Genomic DNA, 17,458 nt, shown 5'->3' with positions numbered 1-17,458 from the left:
AAAGTCAAGGGCGGTTTCTGGGTTAATTTTCTTCTGATGTAATAGTCTAGATGCTGCAGGATCACTGTCAAAAACACTTGAAGTTATGGAAGAATATGCAAATTGTAACCTCTATTAATTACTCAGTACAGCCATCCACACAACTTTCTTTTAATTCAGTAGACAGCGTTAAAGGGCTGTGGGAGACATGGGCTTTGAATCTTTGCATTTTGAAAAGAAAAGTTGTCCATGTTGGGAGCACAAAAATGACATATCTCAAAAATAAACAAATAATATTTGTGTATCATAGGATAGCAGTTGTCCTCCAGCCTGCATTTCCTTTTGTATGTCTTGGGTGTAAACTGCAAATTTGGAATATGGTTTACCAGGGAGCAGTACCCTTTTAAAACAGGTTTAGGGTTGTTGTGCGTCACAAGATGTCTCAGAGCATCTGCATCACCTTGGTGCATCCAGCTCTTTAAATGTTAATTGACTTGCTGAAATCAAAAGATAAAATTCCAGGGTACCAAACTATGCAATTAACCTTTCACTTTTCAGTGCTTTAAAAGTTTATAATTTATGGAATCTTTTAGGAAAATGGCAGGAAAAAAAAGTGTATGAGAAGAGGGGTTGGAAGGTGAAGAGGAACCCATAGTTCAGTTGGACAGAGGGATGATTGTAATTTGGAGAAAAGCACACAGGAAACCAGGAAGGTGCTTGTGCTGACAAATGTGTGAGTGTGAGCAGCACAGTGGGGTTGGAGAGTGTCTCCTCAGTACCTGAAAAAGGTAGAAAAGAAAAGTTCATGGATTGTGGTCAGGAAGCCTTGAGCTGCTTGGGAGCAGGAGAATGGGTATGCAGAGCCAGCATGGATGTGCTAGATCAGTGTAGCACTCACACCATTTTGTAAGGAGAGCAGCTTTCATGGCATAGGTAAAAATGCTGAAGAACTTAAATTCTATGAGTGTTTCCATTTTTATCCCTTCAGAACTTAGTATATTATATCAAACAAAACATTGCTTTAAAATATCCTCTTAGTAGTGTAGCGGTGTTCACAGGAGTCCTGGCATGAGGGAAGAGACGAGAATGTTGACTCCATGTTTCACAAGGCTGATTTATTGTTTTATGATATACATTGTATTAAAACTATACTAAAAGAACAGAAGAAAGGATTTCATCAGAAGGCTGGCTAAGAATAGAAAAGCAATGAATAACAAAGGCTTGTGACTGAGACAGTCTGGGCCACTGGACTGTGATTGGCCATTAATTAGAAACAACCACATGAGACCAATCCCAGATGCACCTGTTGCATTCCAGAGCAGCAGATAACCATTGCTTACATTTTGTTCCTGAGGCCTCTTGGCTTCTCAGAAGAAAAAATCCTAAGGAAAGGATTTTTCATAAAACACGTCTGTGACAAGTAGTTCATGCTCTTGTGTGGGATTGGAAAAAGACTCAGCCTTTTGGTGGTCTGCATTGTGGTGCTTTTGCTTTTTCTTTTGAAATCCTCCTTTTGTAAAAAAGTTTCTTGTCATGCCTCCTGCCACCACTAGTAAAGACCTGATGTTGCTGATGTTACTGCAAAAAAGGAGAGGCCAAATCAATAAACTCCATCCATGCCCTGGAAGAAGGTGCCCATGGTGTCCCTGTTAGACCCGTGGGGAATCGACTGAAATCAGACAGGTGGTGGCACCACTTGTGCCACTGTTCAGAGGGGTCAGGAGGAACCTGTTCCCACCCAGAGCCACCTGTGTGAGCACAAGCTGTCCCTGACCTTTTGGGGAGCCACAAAGAGTCTCTTACAACATACACCAAACTTAGAGTAATGGTACCCAAACTGTGAGTAATGGTACACAACAGAGGGCACAGAGTGACACTCCTGCACTCACAGCTGGACGAGAAAATAGAGGGGGAAAATGTGTGTGTGAAATTCAGCCAATTGACAACAAAGCCCAGGTGGGATAAAATGTAAAGGATTGTAAACTATTATCTGCTTTCATAACTTCTTAATTTCTTGACCCTTCCTTCTCTCAAATAGTTCAAATTATTTATAAACTTCACATGATTTTACAGGCCTTAGACCATGCAAGTGATGATGATTTCAAAAGAATGTTATTTTAATTATTCCCAGAGAATAAGTCCTTCAATGTGAAGGACTGATTCAGACTCAGCCACAGTGATTCATGCTTAGTGACCTTTGTAGTTTAAATAACAAGTTCTTGACCTGAGCAAAACTCCCAAAACTGTTTCATTCAGGATATGTCTTCTGACAAGTGTTGCAGTGAGATTACATCTTCTTTCTATAGATTGGCTTCCAATTTACTGGAAGATTTCAGTCCTCACTTCTCTCATCAAGATTAATTTAAAAAAAAGATTTGAGGAAATAGCCAAGTAGTTTTCTAGGTATAATGCTAGTCTAGTGTGAACAGCAGATTTGGTCAAAGCTGACAACCACTGCAGCAACCCTGAGGAGCACACTGATCTGCACCTGCTATTTCCCAAATATCCATCAGAGACTCTGTGGCTCAGATCCTGAATACTGCTGGTATTAATCACAATTCTTGTGTGTGCTTTGGCATCAGAGGCACACTGAAGTGGCACTTGGAGTGGCACTGGTAAAATCTGTTTCCTGACACTGCTGTGGTTTGTCCGAAGGTTTATGGGCCTGCCTTATCAAGCCAAAATTTCAAAAGGAAATACAGAATTTCTTACCTGGACCCCTTTTGTCAAATCCTTTCAGAAGCTGCATCATGGAGAATCTCTTTACCCAGAGTAGCAACTTAGGCTGTGAATTGTGATGTGCATATTTTCACCTTGTAGACCTTTCTTTGCATTTTGTGCTGAAAAGAGGGTTAAATATATTTAATGTATAAGATCTATAGATGCCACATTAGTTTCCATCTTTGTGCTGGACCAGGTTCTGCTTCTTTCTAGACGCATTTGACAAGCTTACATCACTAATTTATAATTATCATAATTAATAATGCATTCATTATTCCAAAAACACTTCCAGTGTAGGTAATTAGTATTTATATGTTCTTGTGTCATCCAGAAATAATGGGTATTTTCAAAAAGCTAAACAATTCATAGTGACCAGAAGCTAAAATGTATTTAACAGTATAAAAATTAGAAGAAAATAATTACAGTTTAATGACAAGCAATTATCACATTAAAAGCAAAGATTTCAAAGATTTTTTTGGCTGTATTGTGTTTGATACAGCATTGTATGGGCATGGAGTCTGTGTTAATGATTCCTGCAGGAGCACAGGTGTGATTCTGATCGGTGATATTTGCCTGGAAGGTGATGTGGAGTGGGAAGTGGTGTCTCACAAGTTCCCCTGCTTCTCTGGCAGCTGGAGTCTGTTTGCTGGTCTCACATCCTTGATTCTGTCTCATTTTCAATTATACTGGAGATGTTAAATTCTTATTGTATTAAATCTCCTATTAAGTTGAATAGCTTTCTTCTTTTTTTTTTTGTTTTAATTAGCAGCTTGGAGTGAATGTAGTGCTGTAGTGCTGAGGGATCCCTGAGAAGGCTTTTGAATGAAGAAGCAGTTTTTCACTGTCTGCCTAGGGAAGCTTGAATGCACTCTTAGAGAAAACATGATTCTTCCTGCTTTTTGGCTGGCTGTGCTGCATGATTAAATAGTTGTTGACATTTAGGTTCTTTTTGGGATTGCCATTAAATCCTTCACAGTTAGTAAATTTATAAGGTGGTGAAATAACTTACTTGGATGTGAATACTCAGGCTGTCATCCCCTAGTAAGAATGTCTTCCTCACTACTTCGTGTTGCTGCAGATGTGGCTCCCCATTTTTTCTTGATTTATACGTACTAGTCTTTTAGGTTTTTCTGTAAGTCTTGCATTTGTCTACCTATAATTTACTTTTAAAATAGTTTAAAAGTAACTCCATGTAAGAGAATAGCCAATCTAGTTCAGTGTGAAGCAATGTACAATTGAACACGTACACACACGTGTGTATATATATATATGTGACTATAGTCATAGTTTAAACTAAAACTTATCTTCATTATGGCTGCCTTTCCCATAAGGAATGCAGTTTTTAGCCCTTGAGTGTGATATTTAGCACATTGGTCCTTACACTACTTAAACCTGTTTGAGAAATCCCCAGTAGGAGCAACTTGTCTGATGCCCTGCCCTGCTCCTAATGCAGCTTGTCTGGATTGTGGATTGTCCCTTACCTTGGTTCTGAGATGACAGGCTTCAGGAAATTGGACAGACCAGGTTTACTGATGCTCTTGGGAAGTTGTTAGAATTAATGTTTTTCATAGGCAGAGAGAGACAGTTGCAGTGGTTTGGTGGCATTCATACAGGTGTCCCCCCAGGTTGTTGCATTAAATGCATTACATGCTGTTTATGCTTTCCTGCTGTTGCAGCAGTACAGTTTCATCCCTACAAGTTGAATTCAAACACTGAGACCTACCTGGAGAAGTCCCCCTGGCCATGTGTGATGCTGGGCTTGGTTCATGGTCCCTGTGGGGCCTGGGGGTCCAGCTCAGGGTCTGCAAAGTCAGGGGCAGGACAAAGCACTGGATCAGCTGGGACAGCCTGCAGGAGGGCAGTACATAGTTCCAGTATGGAGTCACCAGGGGCTTGCTGCACTGGGTTAAGGCTATGAACCTGTGCAGTGTCTTGATCAGAAGAGTGAGTGCATTTTATTTGTATTTTGTAAAATTGATTCCTTTCAGAACAGTGCAGTTTTTCGTTTTTGCAATTATTGTCTTGCTTGGAATTTTTCTTTCCTTCCCATAAATTAAATTTCATTTTGGGGCTCTGTTGGTCTGGTCTAGAATTAAATTGATGTTTATTACTTTTCCAAGAAGATTTTTTTTCATAAAAATACAAAACAAGGGTCTCAATTAGAAGCAAGTTCCAGTGTTTGCAAAGCACCAGACATCCCCTTCTTCTGTTCAGTGACTCTTTGTGTTCTTCTTGTATTACAGCTGAAATTTGGAACTGTGAGGCAGTGCCAGCTGGAGTGGCACAAGTGATTTCTCATGGTAACAGATGTCCCAGAGATGGAATTACTGAAGGGACAGATGGCCCCCATCCCTTTTCCCGTTGTTTCATTATTAGTAAAGATGCCATGCTCTATGTCAGGCAGGCAGGAAAGTGCCAGTCAGATGGAAAGCATTTCCATCCTGGTCTCCTTAGGTGACCTCTCCAGTTTCCTACCACCCCTCCTCACTAAGCAGCTGATAGGTCTGCCTGAGATGTCTTTGCTGACTTGCCACAGTCAGAATGTAGGATAAAAGCAAGAAAATGGGAAGAAACCAATGCTGAAGTGCACAATTCTCCTGGGTTTTGTTGTAGGGATATTCATGGTGGGTACAAAATGAGATCTCTTTGTGTAGCAAATTCCATTGTGCTCCTCTGGCAGGTGCCTTTGGCTAAACCAAATAGCTTCTCCCACCTTGCAATGGTTCTGCACCTCGAGCTGGAGACAGCTGGGCTGCAAAGCAAATGTCAGTGATGCTGTTTCAGAAATGATTGCCCAGAGGAGGTTTGTAGCTTGGGTTCATAATTCTCTTTGAAAAGAGAGAAGTTAAAGATGGAGTAATAGACTAAGAAGCAAACTAGGGTGAGAATTTCTTTATGAAGAAGAAGTGTAGGAGCATATATAAGCACTGAAATGATGAGATCAGTGAGTTCAAGGATGTACAGGAACAGAAAATCAGTGAGATGGCAGTAAGAACAGTGACAGGCCTCACATAGTGAGGTTCATGACCAGTAAAAGCAAATATAGCTATGGGAATGGGAAGGATATTTGTCTGTAATCTGGCTAATCCTTGTTCTTTTCTTTTTCTGTAATAGTGATGCTATTGCTGAGATTAGAGCTGTCTGTATTGAAGAAATTGGTGTCTGGATGAAAATGTACAGTGATGCCTTCCTGAATGATAGTTATTTAAAATATGTTGGTTGGACACTACATGACAGGGTGAGTATTGTGTATTCCCACACACAGCAGAGTGCACTGGAGGCAGCTGCTGCTGTGCTGCCCAGCACAGCATTGTCCTTGGTTTACAAAGAAATTGTTCTGTTTCCTCACCTGGTATCTTTCAATCAGGTCACTTCCAGGCATTGGCTTCATTAGGAGGGTGTACTCCCAGTCTGCTTGGTCCTTCTGATATTCATGTGGTCAGTCTCTGATGAAGTATCTTGACAGAAGTCCTGCCATGGGGCTCTTCTGTTGATTACAAGAGAAAGAGAAGTTTCCTCAGAGCACCCCTGAGAGCCTCTGTGTCTGAAGCAGAATGGAAAAGGGATTTCCATGTGTCTTCCATTTACATTGCCCAAAGGTTACAGGAATAAAGGAGATCTCTGGGTCCTCAATAGACACAACTGGTTCCACAACCAGTGGAGTGCTCATCAGTTCACTTTCCCTTCCTTGAAGAATCTTTTCAAGGTTCTCTTTAGCTTTTTCTTCAGAAAATTGTTGAGACACCAGATGGAAGGAAAAGAGATGCTTTTCTGGCTCAGCACAGTTCTTAGTAGTGATGGTATTCACCCAGTTCCTGCAGCAAGAGGAGCCCATTCTGGGTGCTGACAGAAGACTTTGCACTTCTGCCTGGGGGGTTTTGTACACCAGCACTGCCTGTGCTCCCACTCCACCAAAACCACTGGAATCACTTGTTTTACTCTAAACTCCCTTGCTATCACTATCCAAGCAATACAAAGGAGACTTACAGTACTGTTGAAATGCTCATCAAATTCCAACATCCTGATTCAGACTATCTCCTATTCAGACTATTTCCCAGCACTGGTGGGAAAAAATTGTCAGTCTGCAAGTTCATTTGGAAGACTCACATAACTGATAGTTAACAGCTGATTCTTGAAAAAATATTACTTTTTTCAATGACTTCAAACATGATCTTAATATTTAGGATCTGACTTGGTCACTGTTGTGCTGAATTCTTAACAACATGAGTTATGCAGATGTTGGCTTTCACTAACAATAGAAGTCAGCTGCTGCTGCTGGTTCTTTTAACTACAGCTGCCAGGAATCTGCATATTGCCTTCATTTGGATGAGCAGTTCACTTGTTAAGAGTACCCTCTAAACATTAAATTTCTTTCCAAACCTGTAGTACTCAAACTTTCCCCTTACAAATTTTCCCCAGACTTTTACATTAGATCTCATTGAGCAAAACTTGGTCAGGAGGAAGATCCTGCTTACTGCTCCCATGAGCCATGACCACTGTCTGTCCCAGAGCCTTTGTTTCTCAGTGAATGCTGGACATGGAAACACAGCCATGGCAGTGCCTGGAGGGACAGAGCTGCTGCTCTGTGTCCCTTGTTGGTGACATTGCTGTGCCTCACAAGTTGCCATGCCCCAGGAGAAGACATCATTTTTTCAAGTTCCCCAAGCAAACCTGTGGGGAGGTCAGCTCAGGTTGGAGAATCAGGATTCAAGGTGTGTGGAGAGGGCTTTGTTTTACTAGGACTTGTAATTTAAATAAATTACTCTTTGAATAATTGCAGTGGATTTTTGGGAGCACATTCTAAAGCTTGTAGAACGTTTCCAAAAGTAGCACCTCCAGAATGTAGTGGGGCTGCACTTCACAGCTCTCAGCCCCCTCCTACTGTCTTTGAAGTCCATCCATTTCTCACATCATTCCCTTTACCCATCTGTGGAATCTCATACTCTCATCTGTCACATCCAGCAATTTCTCGTGTCATGTGCAGTATTTTCTCACACCCTCTTCTGTTAGTTTAACCTCAGGCCAGGGTCTAGTCATCTGCCTGCAGCCTTAACACATATTTATACCTCAGCTGTTTTAAAATCAGTGTGTTCTTTCATAGCAGAGAAATTTTGAATTACAGTGTTAGGATAAAAAACTGGACCATTTGGACCAGGCACAGCAGAATTCTATCAGACTGCTCTTCCTCTGCTTTGTGAGATATTTTGTTGCAGGCCACAGAAGTGCCCTGGGGTTCTAAGTCTTTAAATCACTAATGTGTTTAATGTCCCAGTCCACCTGATAGATGGTGAGGTTTTATTGATGTTGTGGATGTGTCATCTACAGAGTGAGACAGACTGGAGGCACAATGGGGAAGAGTCTGGGGCAGGTGTCAAATAATGAAAAGGGAGGGAAATGGAGAGAGACATTTTGGGAGTCACAGAAAGGAGGGTGGAGCTGTAATTGGAAAATGATAGAGTAAGAGCCAACTGAAAGCCTCCAGAAGTACAAGATCCCTTAACAGCATGGTTTTCATTGGCACTGCCTGAAAAAGCTGCCACCTGGTACCTAAGTTTCTTGATTTTGCTTTGCTTTGATCAGGAGATAATTTTTTGCTATAATTGGTATTTTAAAAAGTGAAGGCTGAGGCAATAGCCATAAGCTATTTCCACTTCACATGAACAGCAGTCACCCCAGAATTATTAACTTCCCTGGAAGTTTACTGCTGCAAAAAGGAGACAGCAGTGCAGGAGATTCCTGAGCAGTTTCACATTCTACTTCAGAAGATGTACAAATTAAACCACAGGGAAGAAAGACACAGGGAAGAAAGTTCTTACACTTCTTTGTAGTAGCTCCAATGTAGTCTTTCAGAAGTAGAGCACAGAAGTTTCATTCTCTAACTTGGAAAATCCTTATATTTTGTATCCTTATCATGTCTCCTAGATTTCAAACAAATATCTATAGGGATTTTTGGTTTTTATAGAGTCTCATTTGAATATGGCTTTCAATTTTTGCCTCTCTCTGCTTTTAAGCATCTTTTTTATTCCTGTGTATCTGGGAGCATAAATTAAAAGTGTATAAACTATGATATATTCTATAAGTGTATAAACTATGATTAAGTTCATCTCTTAGTTTACTAAGTCTCTTGCTGGCCTTCTGTCCATCCCTGTTTGCAGCTTTTACACTGGTATAAGTTTCTTAAGAATCAACCTAACAAGCATTCCCACCCAATTAGTTCCTTGCTAGAAGGTGTTTGGGGTGTCAAAGCTCCTGTGAGATGGATGATTCTCAGAGTTGTGAAGAACCATCTCGTGTGGTGTGTTGAGGGTCTGTGGCACGTTGGTGCTCCTCCACTCTGCTGTGTCTTCACTTCCATAAAATAAATTGACACTGCAGTGAACTCTGCAGAGTATATTTGAGTAGATTTGTGTTTATAACCTTTTTGCTAGCCACACTGCCTGCATCCACCACTTGGAAATCCTACATCCTTATTTTGGATTTACTGGCTGCATTCTTTATCTTTTTGTGGAGTCACTTGAAAGGGAAGCACTAACAGACATATAAGTGATGGCACATTAATTCTTTCTGTATGCAAATAGGAAGAAATTCAACATTGTAGGTGACTGCATGTGGGTTTTGGTTTTCAGCTAAATTGCAAATTGGCTTTGGTCATTTGCATAACATTTTAAATGTACATTAAACAAATTACAGTATTATGTTTTTTAATATTCATGTGCATTTGGTTAAAGTATTCTGACAGCTAATCTCAGTGTTTTTTATTTAGCAAGGTGAAGTGAGGTTGAAGTGTTTGAAAGCTCTTCAGAGTCTGTATACCAACAGAGAGTTGTTTCCCAAACTGGAGCTGTTCACAAATAGATTCAAGGTAAGAGGAAATACAGTTTTTGGAAGGAGGAGAGAAAGTAAAAGTGTCATCATCCTGTTGTGGTCTTTGAGTCTTGTCTATTAAGAATAAACTCATTAGTTTGTGACAAGGCTTGTAACTGCACCACTAAAACTGTGTTACTGAATACTGAAATTAAGCCAAAGCCATTTCATAGGGTTTATCTTGGAAGATTTGTCAGGCTTAACCAGGATGACTATTTGTATGTATTATTTATAGCTTATATATTGTCCTTATTCAATCTGTCTGTACTTACTTAACTTTAGATTTATTGATTTTAAAGGATGTATACTAACACAATCTAAAATATAGCTGAAAGTAGCAGCCTATAATGAAAGATTGTTTGTTACACAGCTTTTTTAGCTCAATATGTGCTTGTGTTTGGAGGGAGAGTCACTTGGACTGCACCACAGTCCTCTACACAGTGAGCTGGCCTTGCTGCAGAACAGGAGTTCCCATTGTGCTTCCAAACCCCTTGAGCCAGATTGGCCCTTCAGGAGAGAAGTGCTGGGGGGATATTTCATGGGGTTTTTATTAGCACAAACTTTTTGTGTAATGTCTGGGTAAGAATGTGGCTGTTACTTCACTTTGTGGTCTGACTGCTTTATTGTACAAGTGAACTGTCTGGAGAGATGGGTGTGGAAACACTGTCCCTGTTTGTATTGGGATGCCTGCTGAGGAGAGTGTTCAGCCACTGCCACCATGTCAGCTGCTCCCTCTCCCCGAGGCTTTTGTGTTCTGCAGAACACACTACTGTGGCAAGGCTACCCCCAAGGAAAAACTCATTTATCTCATTTAAATCTTTATTAGAATGCTGATGAAAAATTTGTTTAGAAAAGAAACAGAGCTGACTGGTTTATTTTAACTTAAATCATTATTATAATGCTGATAAAAAATTCTGTTTAGAAGAGTGGAGATTTAAATATTTATAAATACTGTGCACAAGACTTAAACTTCTCCCTGTAGATTCTCCCTGTATGAAAACAGTTTATAAAAACATGATAATCAGCCTTTTTCCATATTCACTTGAGATGCAGAAAAAAGATGCTTAACCTGCAGTAAGCCTACATATGAAGGAAGGCTTTTTTTACAAAATGATAATTATATAATAGAGCAGACTCTATTAATAGTCTCCTTCATTTAAGATAACAGTCTTAAAGGGCAGATTAAATAAATGTCTGCCAGAAATGAACTAAGTATAGTTGACTGAAGTAGGAGATAAAACTCGATCATTTTAAGAGACCACCTAAGGACCTGCATTCTTCTAATTTTATAAAGCCAGTTTCTGGCACTGTTGCAGTAAAGACAAAATTTCCTCTCATAGGAGAGAACCTGGTAAACACGTTGAGACCTCAAACTTATTCTCTAATGCCTCCATAAGTCTGCTTTGCTTTATCCTCACAGGACAACCAGAAAAATGGACCCTCTAGCTGCTGATTTTCCTGTTCCCTCTATGCAGATTTAGATTTGTTTATATTTGCTGCTTCTGTAATTCCATTTATTTTTAAATTGGTCACTAAAGCTCTCATGGCCTTTTATCTGTTTCTCTTTAGTAGAAAATGTGCTGGATGCTCCTTTGTCAGGATCCCATAATTTGTGAAGGAAAAGGCTGCTTTGAGGCTGAACTCTCCCATGCAGCTGCAAAACTTTCAGGGCAATTGGAGACACTTTGGGCAATAGTTACTCTGTAATGTACTCCAGAAAACTACAGGGACATGAAAGCTCTAAATACATCCTGCTTTTCACAGCACAGACAATTCTCTTAAAGGAAGCTAGGCTAGCCTGTGCATTGCTGCTTGCCTTGGAATGGTACAAGGAATTTTCATTTCTCTGTCAAAGAGGTTCAAAGGGAAGGGAGCCTTGTTAGGAATTCATCTTTCTTCTGTCCCATAAAAGCTGGTTTTACTACAGGAATCTCTATCATTATGAAATAAAACAGAGGAAAAGGTGTGCTCAAAGTCTCTGTGAGCCTAGAGAACAGATTTGTTTAACATAATGATGAATCACTTTCAGTTTCTGCCACATCCAGAGAACAAAAAGCTGGCATGGCCCAAATGCCTGCACTTGGATTTACAGCTGTGCTGTCAGGGATGTGGCCTTTGGCACCAGGATGGAGCAAAGTTCCAAATTAATGCTTTTTGAATCTCTGATACATTAGCTAAATGTCTTGCCACCACAAACTCTACCACCACCTCTTTGAAAAATAATTGACCTAACTGCCATTTTCAGGTCCATGGCTGCTTATTTATATTTCTTCATCAGAATTTCATCGACCTGCACAGTTCAGCTGGTGTTCAGTTCAATCCATTCAAAATGAGAGAAATCTCTCTAGAGGTCTTCTAGCTGTTTAGAGAATAAATTAATTTGATCCAGAGTGCCTTGTGCTGGGCTGTTAATATTTCACCTCCTTCCAGAGAGCTGTGACAAGGATGTGATCCTTTCCCTTTTTCAAAGAAAAATGCCTGTTCTTTCCAACATTTGTGTTTCTAAGAGTGGGTGATATGCTGGAAAATAAGCTTCATCCATCAAAACAAAAATTTGTCCATCAAAGAGAAGACTTTTGTTTTCCATCAAGAAGTCCTGTCTGATACAGACATTAAATGACCCCATATGGAAAAGCTGTGAATTAACTCCTCTGCAGGCAGTGCCAAAGTCCCTCATCCCTCACCCTGTGCTGTCTCCACAGCCTGGGAGCACAAGGAGAGATTGGCTCTTCAGTCTGCCTTGTTCACAGCCTAATATAGAATGGAAAACTGATCTTCAGAGACACTCAGAATTAGTATTTCAGCTTAAAAATCCAGGCCTGTGCCCTGTTCTGCTGCTGTACAATGGCACAGGGAATCTCTGTAAAGGCAGATATTGAGCAGCTGGGAGTTGGAATTTCCCCAGCCACTGAAGTTGCACCTTCAGAGGCACTGGGGGTGTGGGTCTTGCTGGGAAGGCTCTTGGAGCCTGGCTGGCAGGTGCCACCACACAGAGGTGCTGGCCCCAGGGCACAAAATGACACATCCCTGCTGTTTATTTTAAGCCTGATATCTTTGGGGAAAATTGAGAGAACAGTCTTTTAGGATAAGGAAACCTTCTCACATTGGTTGGTTTCAAAGTCCCAAAGGACTCCAGATTCAGAGGGTACCTCCTGCTCTGTGGACAGGAGAGTGGATTCCCTCCCTGGGGTGTAAGATAAACTCTGAAAGAATACATGAAATTCTAGTGAGACATTTGAGATCAGGATCAATGGCTGTTCTTTGTCATGGTGCCCTTATTGCTGTCCCTTGGCCAGGACCTTAGGAAAAGTTGACAGTAATTTTTTTTTCTTGTTCATAACAGAGTGTCCTGTGTGGAAAGTTGTTTCTTCGGGTTTCTTCATGGACTTCTCACAGTCTTTAAAACTGTTTAGATCTACATGAAATGTATCAAATTCTCCAGGAGCTTAATAGTGATTGATGGAGGCCCCTTCAGTCACAGTGACAAGAAGTGTCTCTGCAGACCTGGTTTTGTTGGGAAGTAACACCTCAGACAGCCACAATGCATTTATTTTGATACAGAAATTTCAGATCAGTACTTTAAAAGTACTGATCTGAAATTTCTGTATCAAAATAAATATCAGTTGCTTGATGTTCCCCTTCAGCCCTTAAATGCATGGAATGGTAGAGAAGAAAGGTGAAAACCTTTATTTTGCTCTGGTTTGTTCTGGTGGCTTTCACTGTTGTTGCCTTACACTTGCCTTGTTTCTTTTCCAGTCCCTGATTTCTATTTTTTCATGTCCCAAAATGTCATAGAGTACCTACTCCTTCCTGAAGCAGGTTAAGCCAGCAAAATCAAGTTTTATTTTCAGATGGCCTGATTTCTCTTCAGTAACTTGATCAGTCAAGCAAAGAGCACTGAGACATACTGCATTTTTATGGCTGGATGGAAAATCTCCCCAGATAGAAAGGACAACATACAACAATCACAGCTATTTTTGCCAGTAATCAAATTGAACCTAAGGAGAGAGAAACCCTTAAAGGACTTCTCATAACTACAGGGTCCTTAGAAGTTAGAAAATCATTAGATTTGACAGGAGAATTATGTGCTTGTCTCCACTAGAAGGAGTATGGGAAAACACAAAATCAAACCATGGAATTCCCCACTTTCCTGGGCAAGCTCTGTAGTGTAATTCTTGAGATCTGCTTCAAAGCTTGAGATTTAGACAGGGAAAAGGTCACAACTTTACCAGCAACCTGCAGATGCATGAATTCAGGTGTGATTTTTCTTCACATGTTTCTGTATATGCAGCATTCCTTCTTCTGAAATTATTTGGTTGCAGGGGAATGAAGTGGGGCAGTTTTCTGCTGTTGTCCACCCCAAGTATGTGACTTTTCAGGAAACACTTGTTAAATTGATCCAACCCAGAACAGTGCTGTAGCTCTCAAGTCTCCTCCCTCCCTTTCTGGCAAACACACAAGGATAAGGACTGCTGAAGCACTTGTTCCTGTTGTTACAGAGCACAGCCAAGGGGTACCTTAAAAAGTGGGGTAACATTGAGGGGCTCTCATTGTCAGCATGCAGTTGAAACATCTTTCTCCCTAGAAGTAATTTTTCTGTAACCTGTAGAATTTTCCATCTGCTGGCCTTGCTGTGTTGGTGCCTGTGACTGACCTGGAGTTGCCTTGCAGGACCGCATCGTGTCCATGACGCTGGACAAGGAGTACGACGTCGCTGTGGAAGCCATTCGATTGGTCACGCTCATCCTCCAGTGAGTGCTGCCCCAGTCCTGCACTCCCTTGCAAAATTCCCTGCACCACTGCCATTCCAGTGACTGGAGGGCTTTGCTTGGGTCTTGAACTGAATGTGCTACTTTACACTTAGTGTGGAGGTGAACTGAACGTATGATATGGACATGAAGCTGAAGTTAGGTATTTCATTTAATGGAAATAGAAGAGGCATAGTTTAAAAATGTGTGGATGTCTTGGCATCCACACATTAGTGCATCCATTGTGTGGAAAATGCCAAAGGGCATTTCTACCTTTTGCCAAGGGCAGAACAACTGTCCTCCCAAAATGAGTGTCTGTGGGTTGTGCCTGCTAGAGTAACTCCAGCAGTAACACAGGTGCACTGTAGGGAGAGTTGATTGATTCCTGACACAGCTGAAAAGAGTCACGTGGTAGGACACCTTCCAGGCTTTTCCATGTGGGGATGCAATGGCTCCCCTGAGGTAAGGATCACCCCAGACATCCTCCCACATGCTGATGTGGAACCAGCCTGTCCCCAGCAGCCTCGTGACAGACACTGCTAGGCTTTTATAATATATTTATTAAAAGCTCTATTAAAGAATGTCTGGTTTACAAGCAGATGCACAGAATTTTTGCTTCATATTTTATATCCAGTGGTTCCACTTTGAAGAATGTTTTTGGACATGCAGAATTTGGACAAAATATTGCAGTAGCCTTTTCTCAGTAAAGAAGTCTAGACTTTAGCTTTTTATTTACTCTGCTTTAAAGAGATTAGCCTTGTAATATTAGCAAGACATGAAATCTTGCATCTACTGTTATATTTTTAAAGTAAATATAACAAATATGATCAGAAATGACACGTAGAGCACATGTCTTCCCTGCATTATTAACAATTTTTGGGAACACAATAAGTTTCAAGGTCAAAAATTACCCAGTGCACTTTTCTTTGTCTGTTCCTGCTTTCTTTTTGGTTGCCTTTGGTTGCCCATTGAAAGCACAGGCAATGCTAAATGCATTTAGCCTGAGGAGAGTCTGGGTCACCTTGAAGAGCACAGGGCAATATTCTGGCAGGTAGGAACTCCAAAAAGGTGTCTGGAGCAAACAATGGATGCAAACTGAACAAGGATGGAGGTAACATCCTCATTGTGACAGTGCTGGTATTTTTATATCATTTTTGCTAAAACTCTGGGACAATCTGCCCAGGGAAGTGTTCAAAAGTGGGGACATGGATTAGTGGTAAACACAGAGGGCCTAGGTTAATGGTTGGACTGAATGAGCATGGGGGTCTTTCCCAACCTAAAGGATTCTGTGATTCCAGATTTTTAGTTCATGGTGTTTGATGAGTGTTTGGCATCTTGCAGTATGTGCATTGAAGTTTGTGTGAGAGTCTAAGGAACAAGCAGGGGAGGATTTGTATGCAGTCATGCTGATATTTTGAGAATATTATTTTATCTCTATAACCTCTGTATTTTCAAGTTGAACCAAAGATCCTTGAAGTCCTTGTTCAACCATGTAGGATTTTATGGGAAGTGAACCAACCTTGTAGCTGTCCCAAGTGAGCTGTGGGAGGTGAGGGGATGGAGATGAAACCTCTGCTGTGGCTGAGGTGTTGTTGTGACTCTTTCAGTGGGAGTGAGGAGGCTCTGTCCAATGAAGACTGTGAGAATGTTTATCACCTGGTGTACTCAGCACACCGGCCTGTGGCAGTAGCAGCTGGGGAATTCCTCCACAAAAAGTAAGTCATCAGTTGCCCTGGAATAAGATCAAGTTTGGGAATGTTTCCTAGAGAGGTAACATCAAAAAGCAAAGAAGCAGTGGAGTGAAATATCTCAATTTAGCAAATCAGGTATTTCATTTAAACCAGAGACTTTGTTCTCTTGTTTAAACAAGATCTGAGGACTTGAAGAAACTGAATGTACATTTTTCTTGCTCTGCAATTCAGATAATATTTCCCAACTCCTTGAGGGTTAAATATACAAAGGCTACACAAACTTCTGAAGATGGTTTAAGTCCTGCAGCACTTGCTGAATTCCTGGTGTGATAAGATACATATATTGGGCTTGTAGTCTGGGGTGATCTACCTGCTACATCAACAGTCATAATTTCTAGCAAGTTTTAAGGCAGTTGTTTCTCTCTTGTGAACTTGGGAGGTTTTTATGTAGCAATAACTACAAAATTTGTTTCTAAACTCACTGTCTTCCCCTGAAAATATATTGCATTATGGTTACATCTTTCATGTCCTCACTATGCCAAAGGACATGACCCAGCTTTTCCAGGGATGTGAGTCACACCACCTCAGTAACTGTGACCAGGGCATTGCCACATCATAGGAGTTAACCTCTTCTTTTTATTGTTTGCAGTTTAAAATCCTTCAGCAGGAATTTTATTTTTTTTTCCCCTCATGGGTTGTGACATTAAGAGTTTTTTATTGCATCTATAGAGGATTTATATTAGAACCCATGTTATCTAATTTTTTCATGCCAAGATGCAGGTCGGAAAAAATACACCAAGACATCTGTTTTTCTTTGCCAGTGCTCTAATTTTCTATGGTTTATTAAGGATTTACAACTCCACATTGTAATTGTAAGCTTTCATTGGTGGATTTTTGGAATTCCAGCTTTGTGATCAAGCACTACTCGATTCAAGAAATATATGTTCAGTTTTCCATTAACAAGACATTGTATTATTTACTGGAAAGGGTTAGGTTCTCATTAAAATTACACACTACTATTCCTTTATTAATCAACATGTGACAGAATACTTTTGTAAAATGACTCAAGGTAAATAAGGACATACCTTCCCCACAGTGCACTTAGGAAAAAGACAAAACTTCATTTTGACTTCTTTTACAAGGTACTAAGCTGTGTTCTGTAAATGTGCCTCAAGGCTAACAGCATAGAGACAAGATTGTCCCATTCTTAACTAATTTTGTCTTGGTTTCTGCAAAGAAAATCTCCAGTTAAATAAGTTAGAATCTATTTCAGGCATTTGAGGTGTGATTTATCTCACCTAATTTAATACATTTCACTAGCACTTTCTCTGTGATAATCATCAGACAAGCTCTCTGTGCTTAGCCAAGGAAAGCAAATAGTACAGAGGATATAAAGGATCACCAAATACAGAGGAGCACTGGCTCAACCCTGAGGTGCAGGTTGTAAGGTATCTC

The 17,458-nt window shown here is 40.6% G+C and overlaps 1 protein-coding gene across 3 annotated transcripts in view; it reads left to right on the top strand.

The window, feature by feature from the left end:
• STAG1 (STAG1 cohesin complex component) overlaps positions 1-17,458 on the top strand; it is a 154,470-nt gene that overhangs the window by 98,624 nt on the left and 38,388 nt on the right. For all 3 annotated transcript variants that reach the window (XM_071437372.1, XM_071437370.1, XM_071437371.1), the window contains exons 10-13: positions 5,815-5,938; positions 9,464-9,562; positions 14,236-14,315; positions 15,920-16,027. In XM_071437372.1, coding sequence (XP_071293473.1) covers positions 5,815-5,938; positions 9,464-9,562; positions 14,236-14,315; positions 15,920-16,027 — 411 coding nt within the window. The remainder of the gene's footprint in view (positions 1-5,814; positions 5,939-9,463; positions 9,563-14,235; positions 14,316-15,919; positions 16,028-17,458) is intronic.

Source organism: Agelaius tricolor, unplaced genomic scaffold, assembly GCF_023055355.1.
Source record: "Agelaius tricolor isolate 1412-34295 unplaced genomic scaffold, bAgeTri1.0.p SCAF_12, whole genome shotgun sequence".
NCBI lineage: Eukaryota > Metazoa > Chordata > Aves > Passeriformes > Icteridae > Agelaius > Agelaius tricolor.
This window is presented reverse-complemented; position numbering and strand designations above follow the sequence as displayed.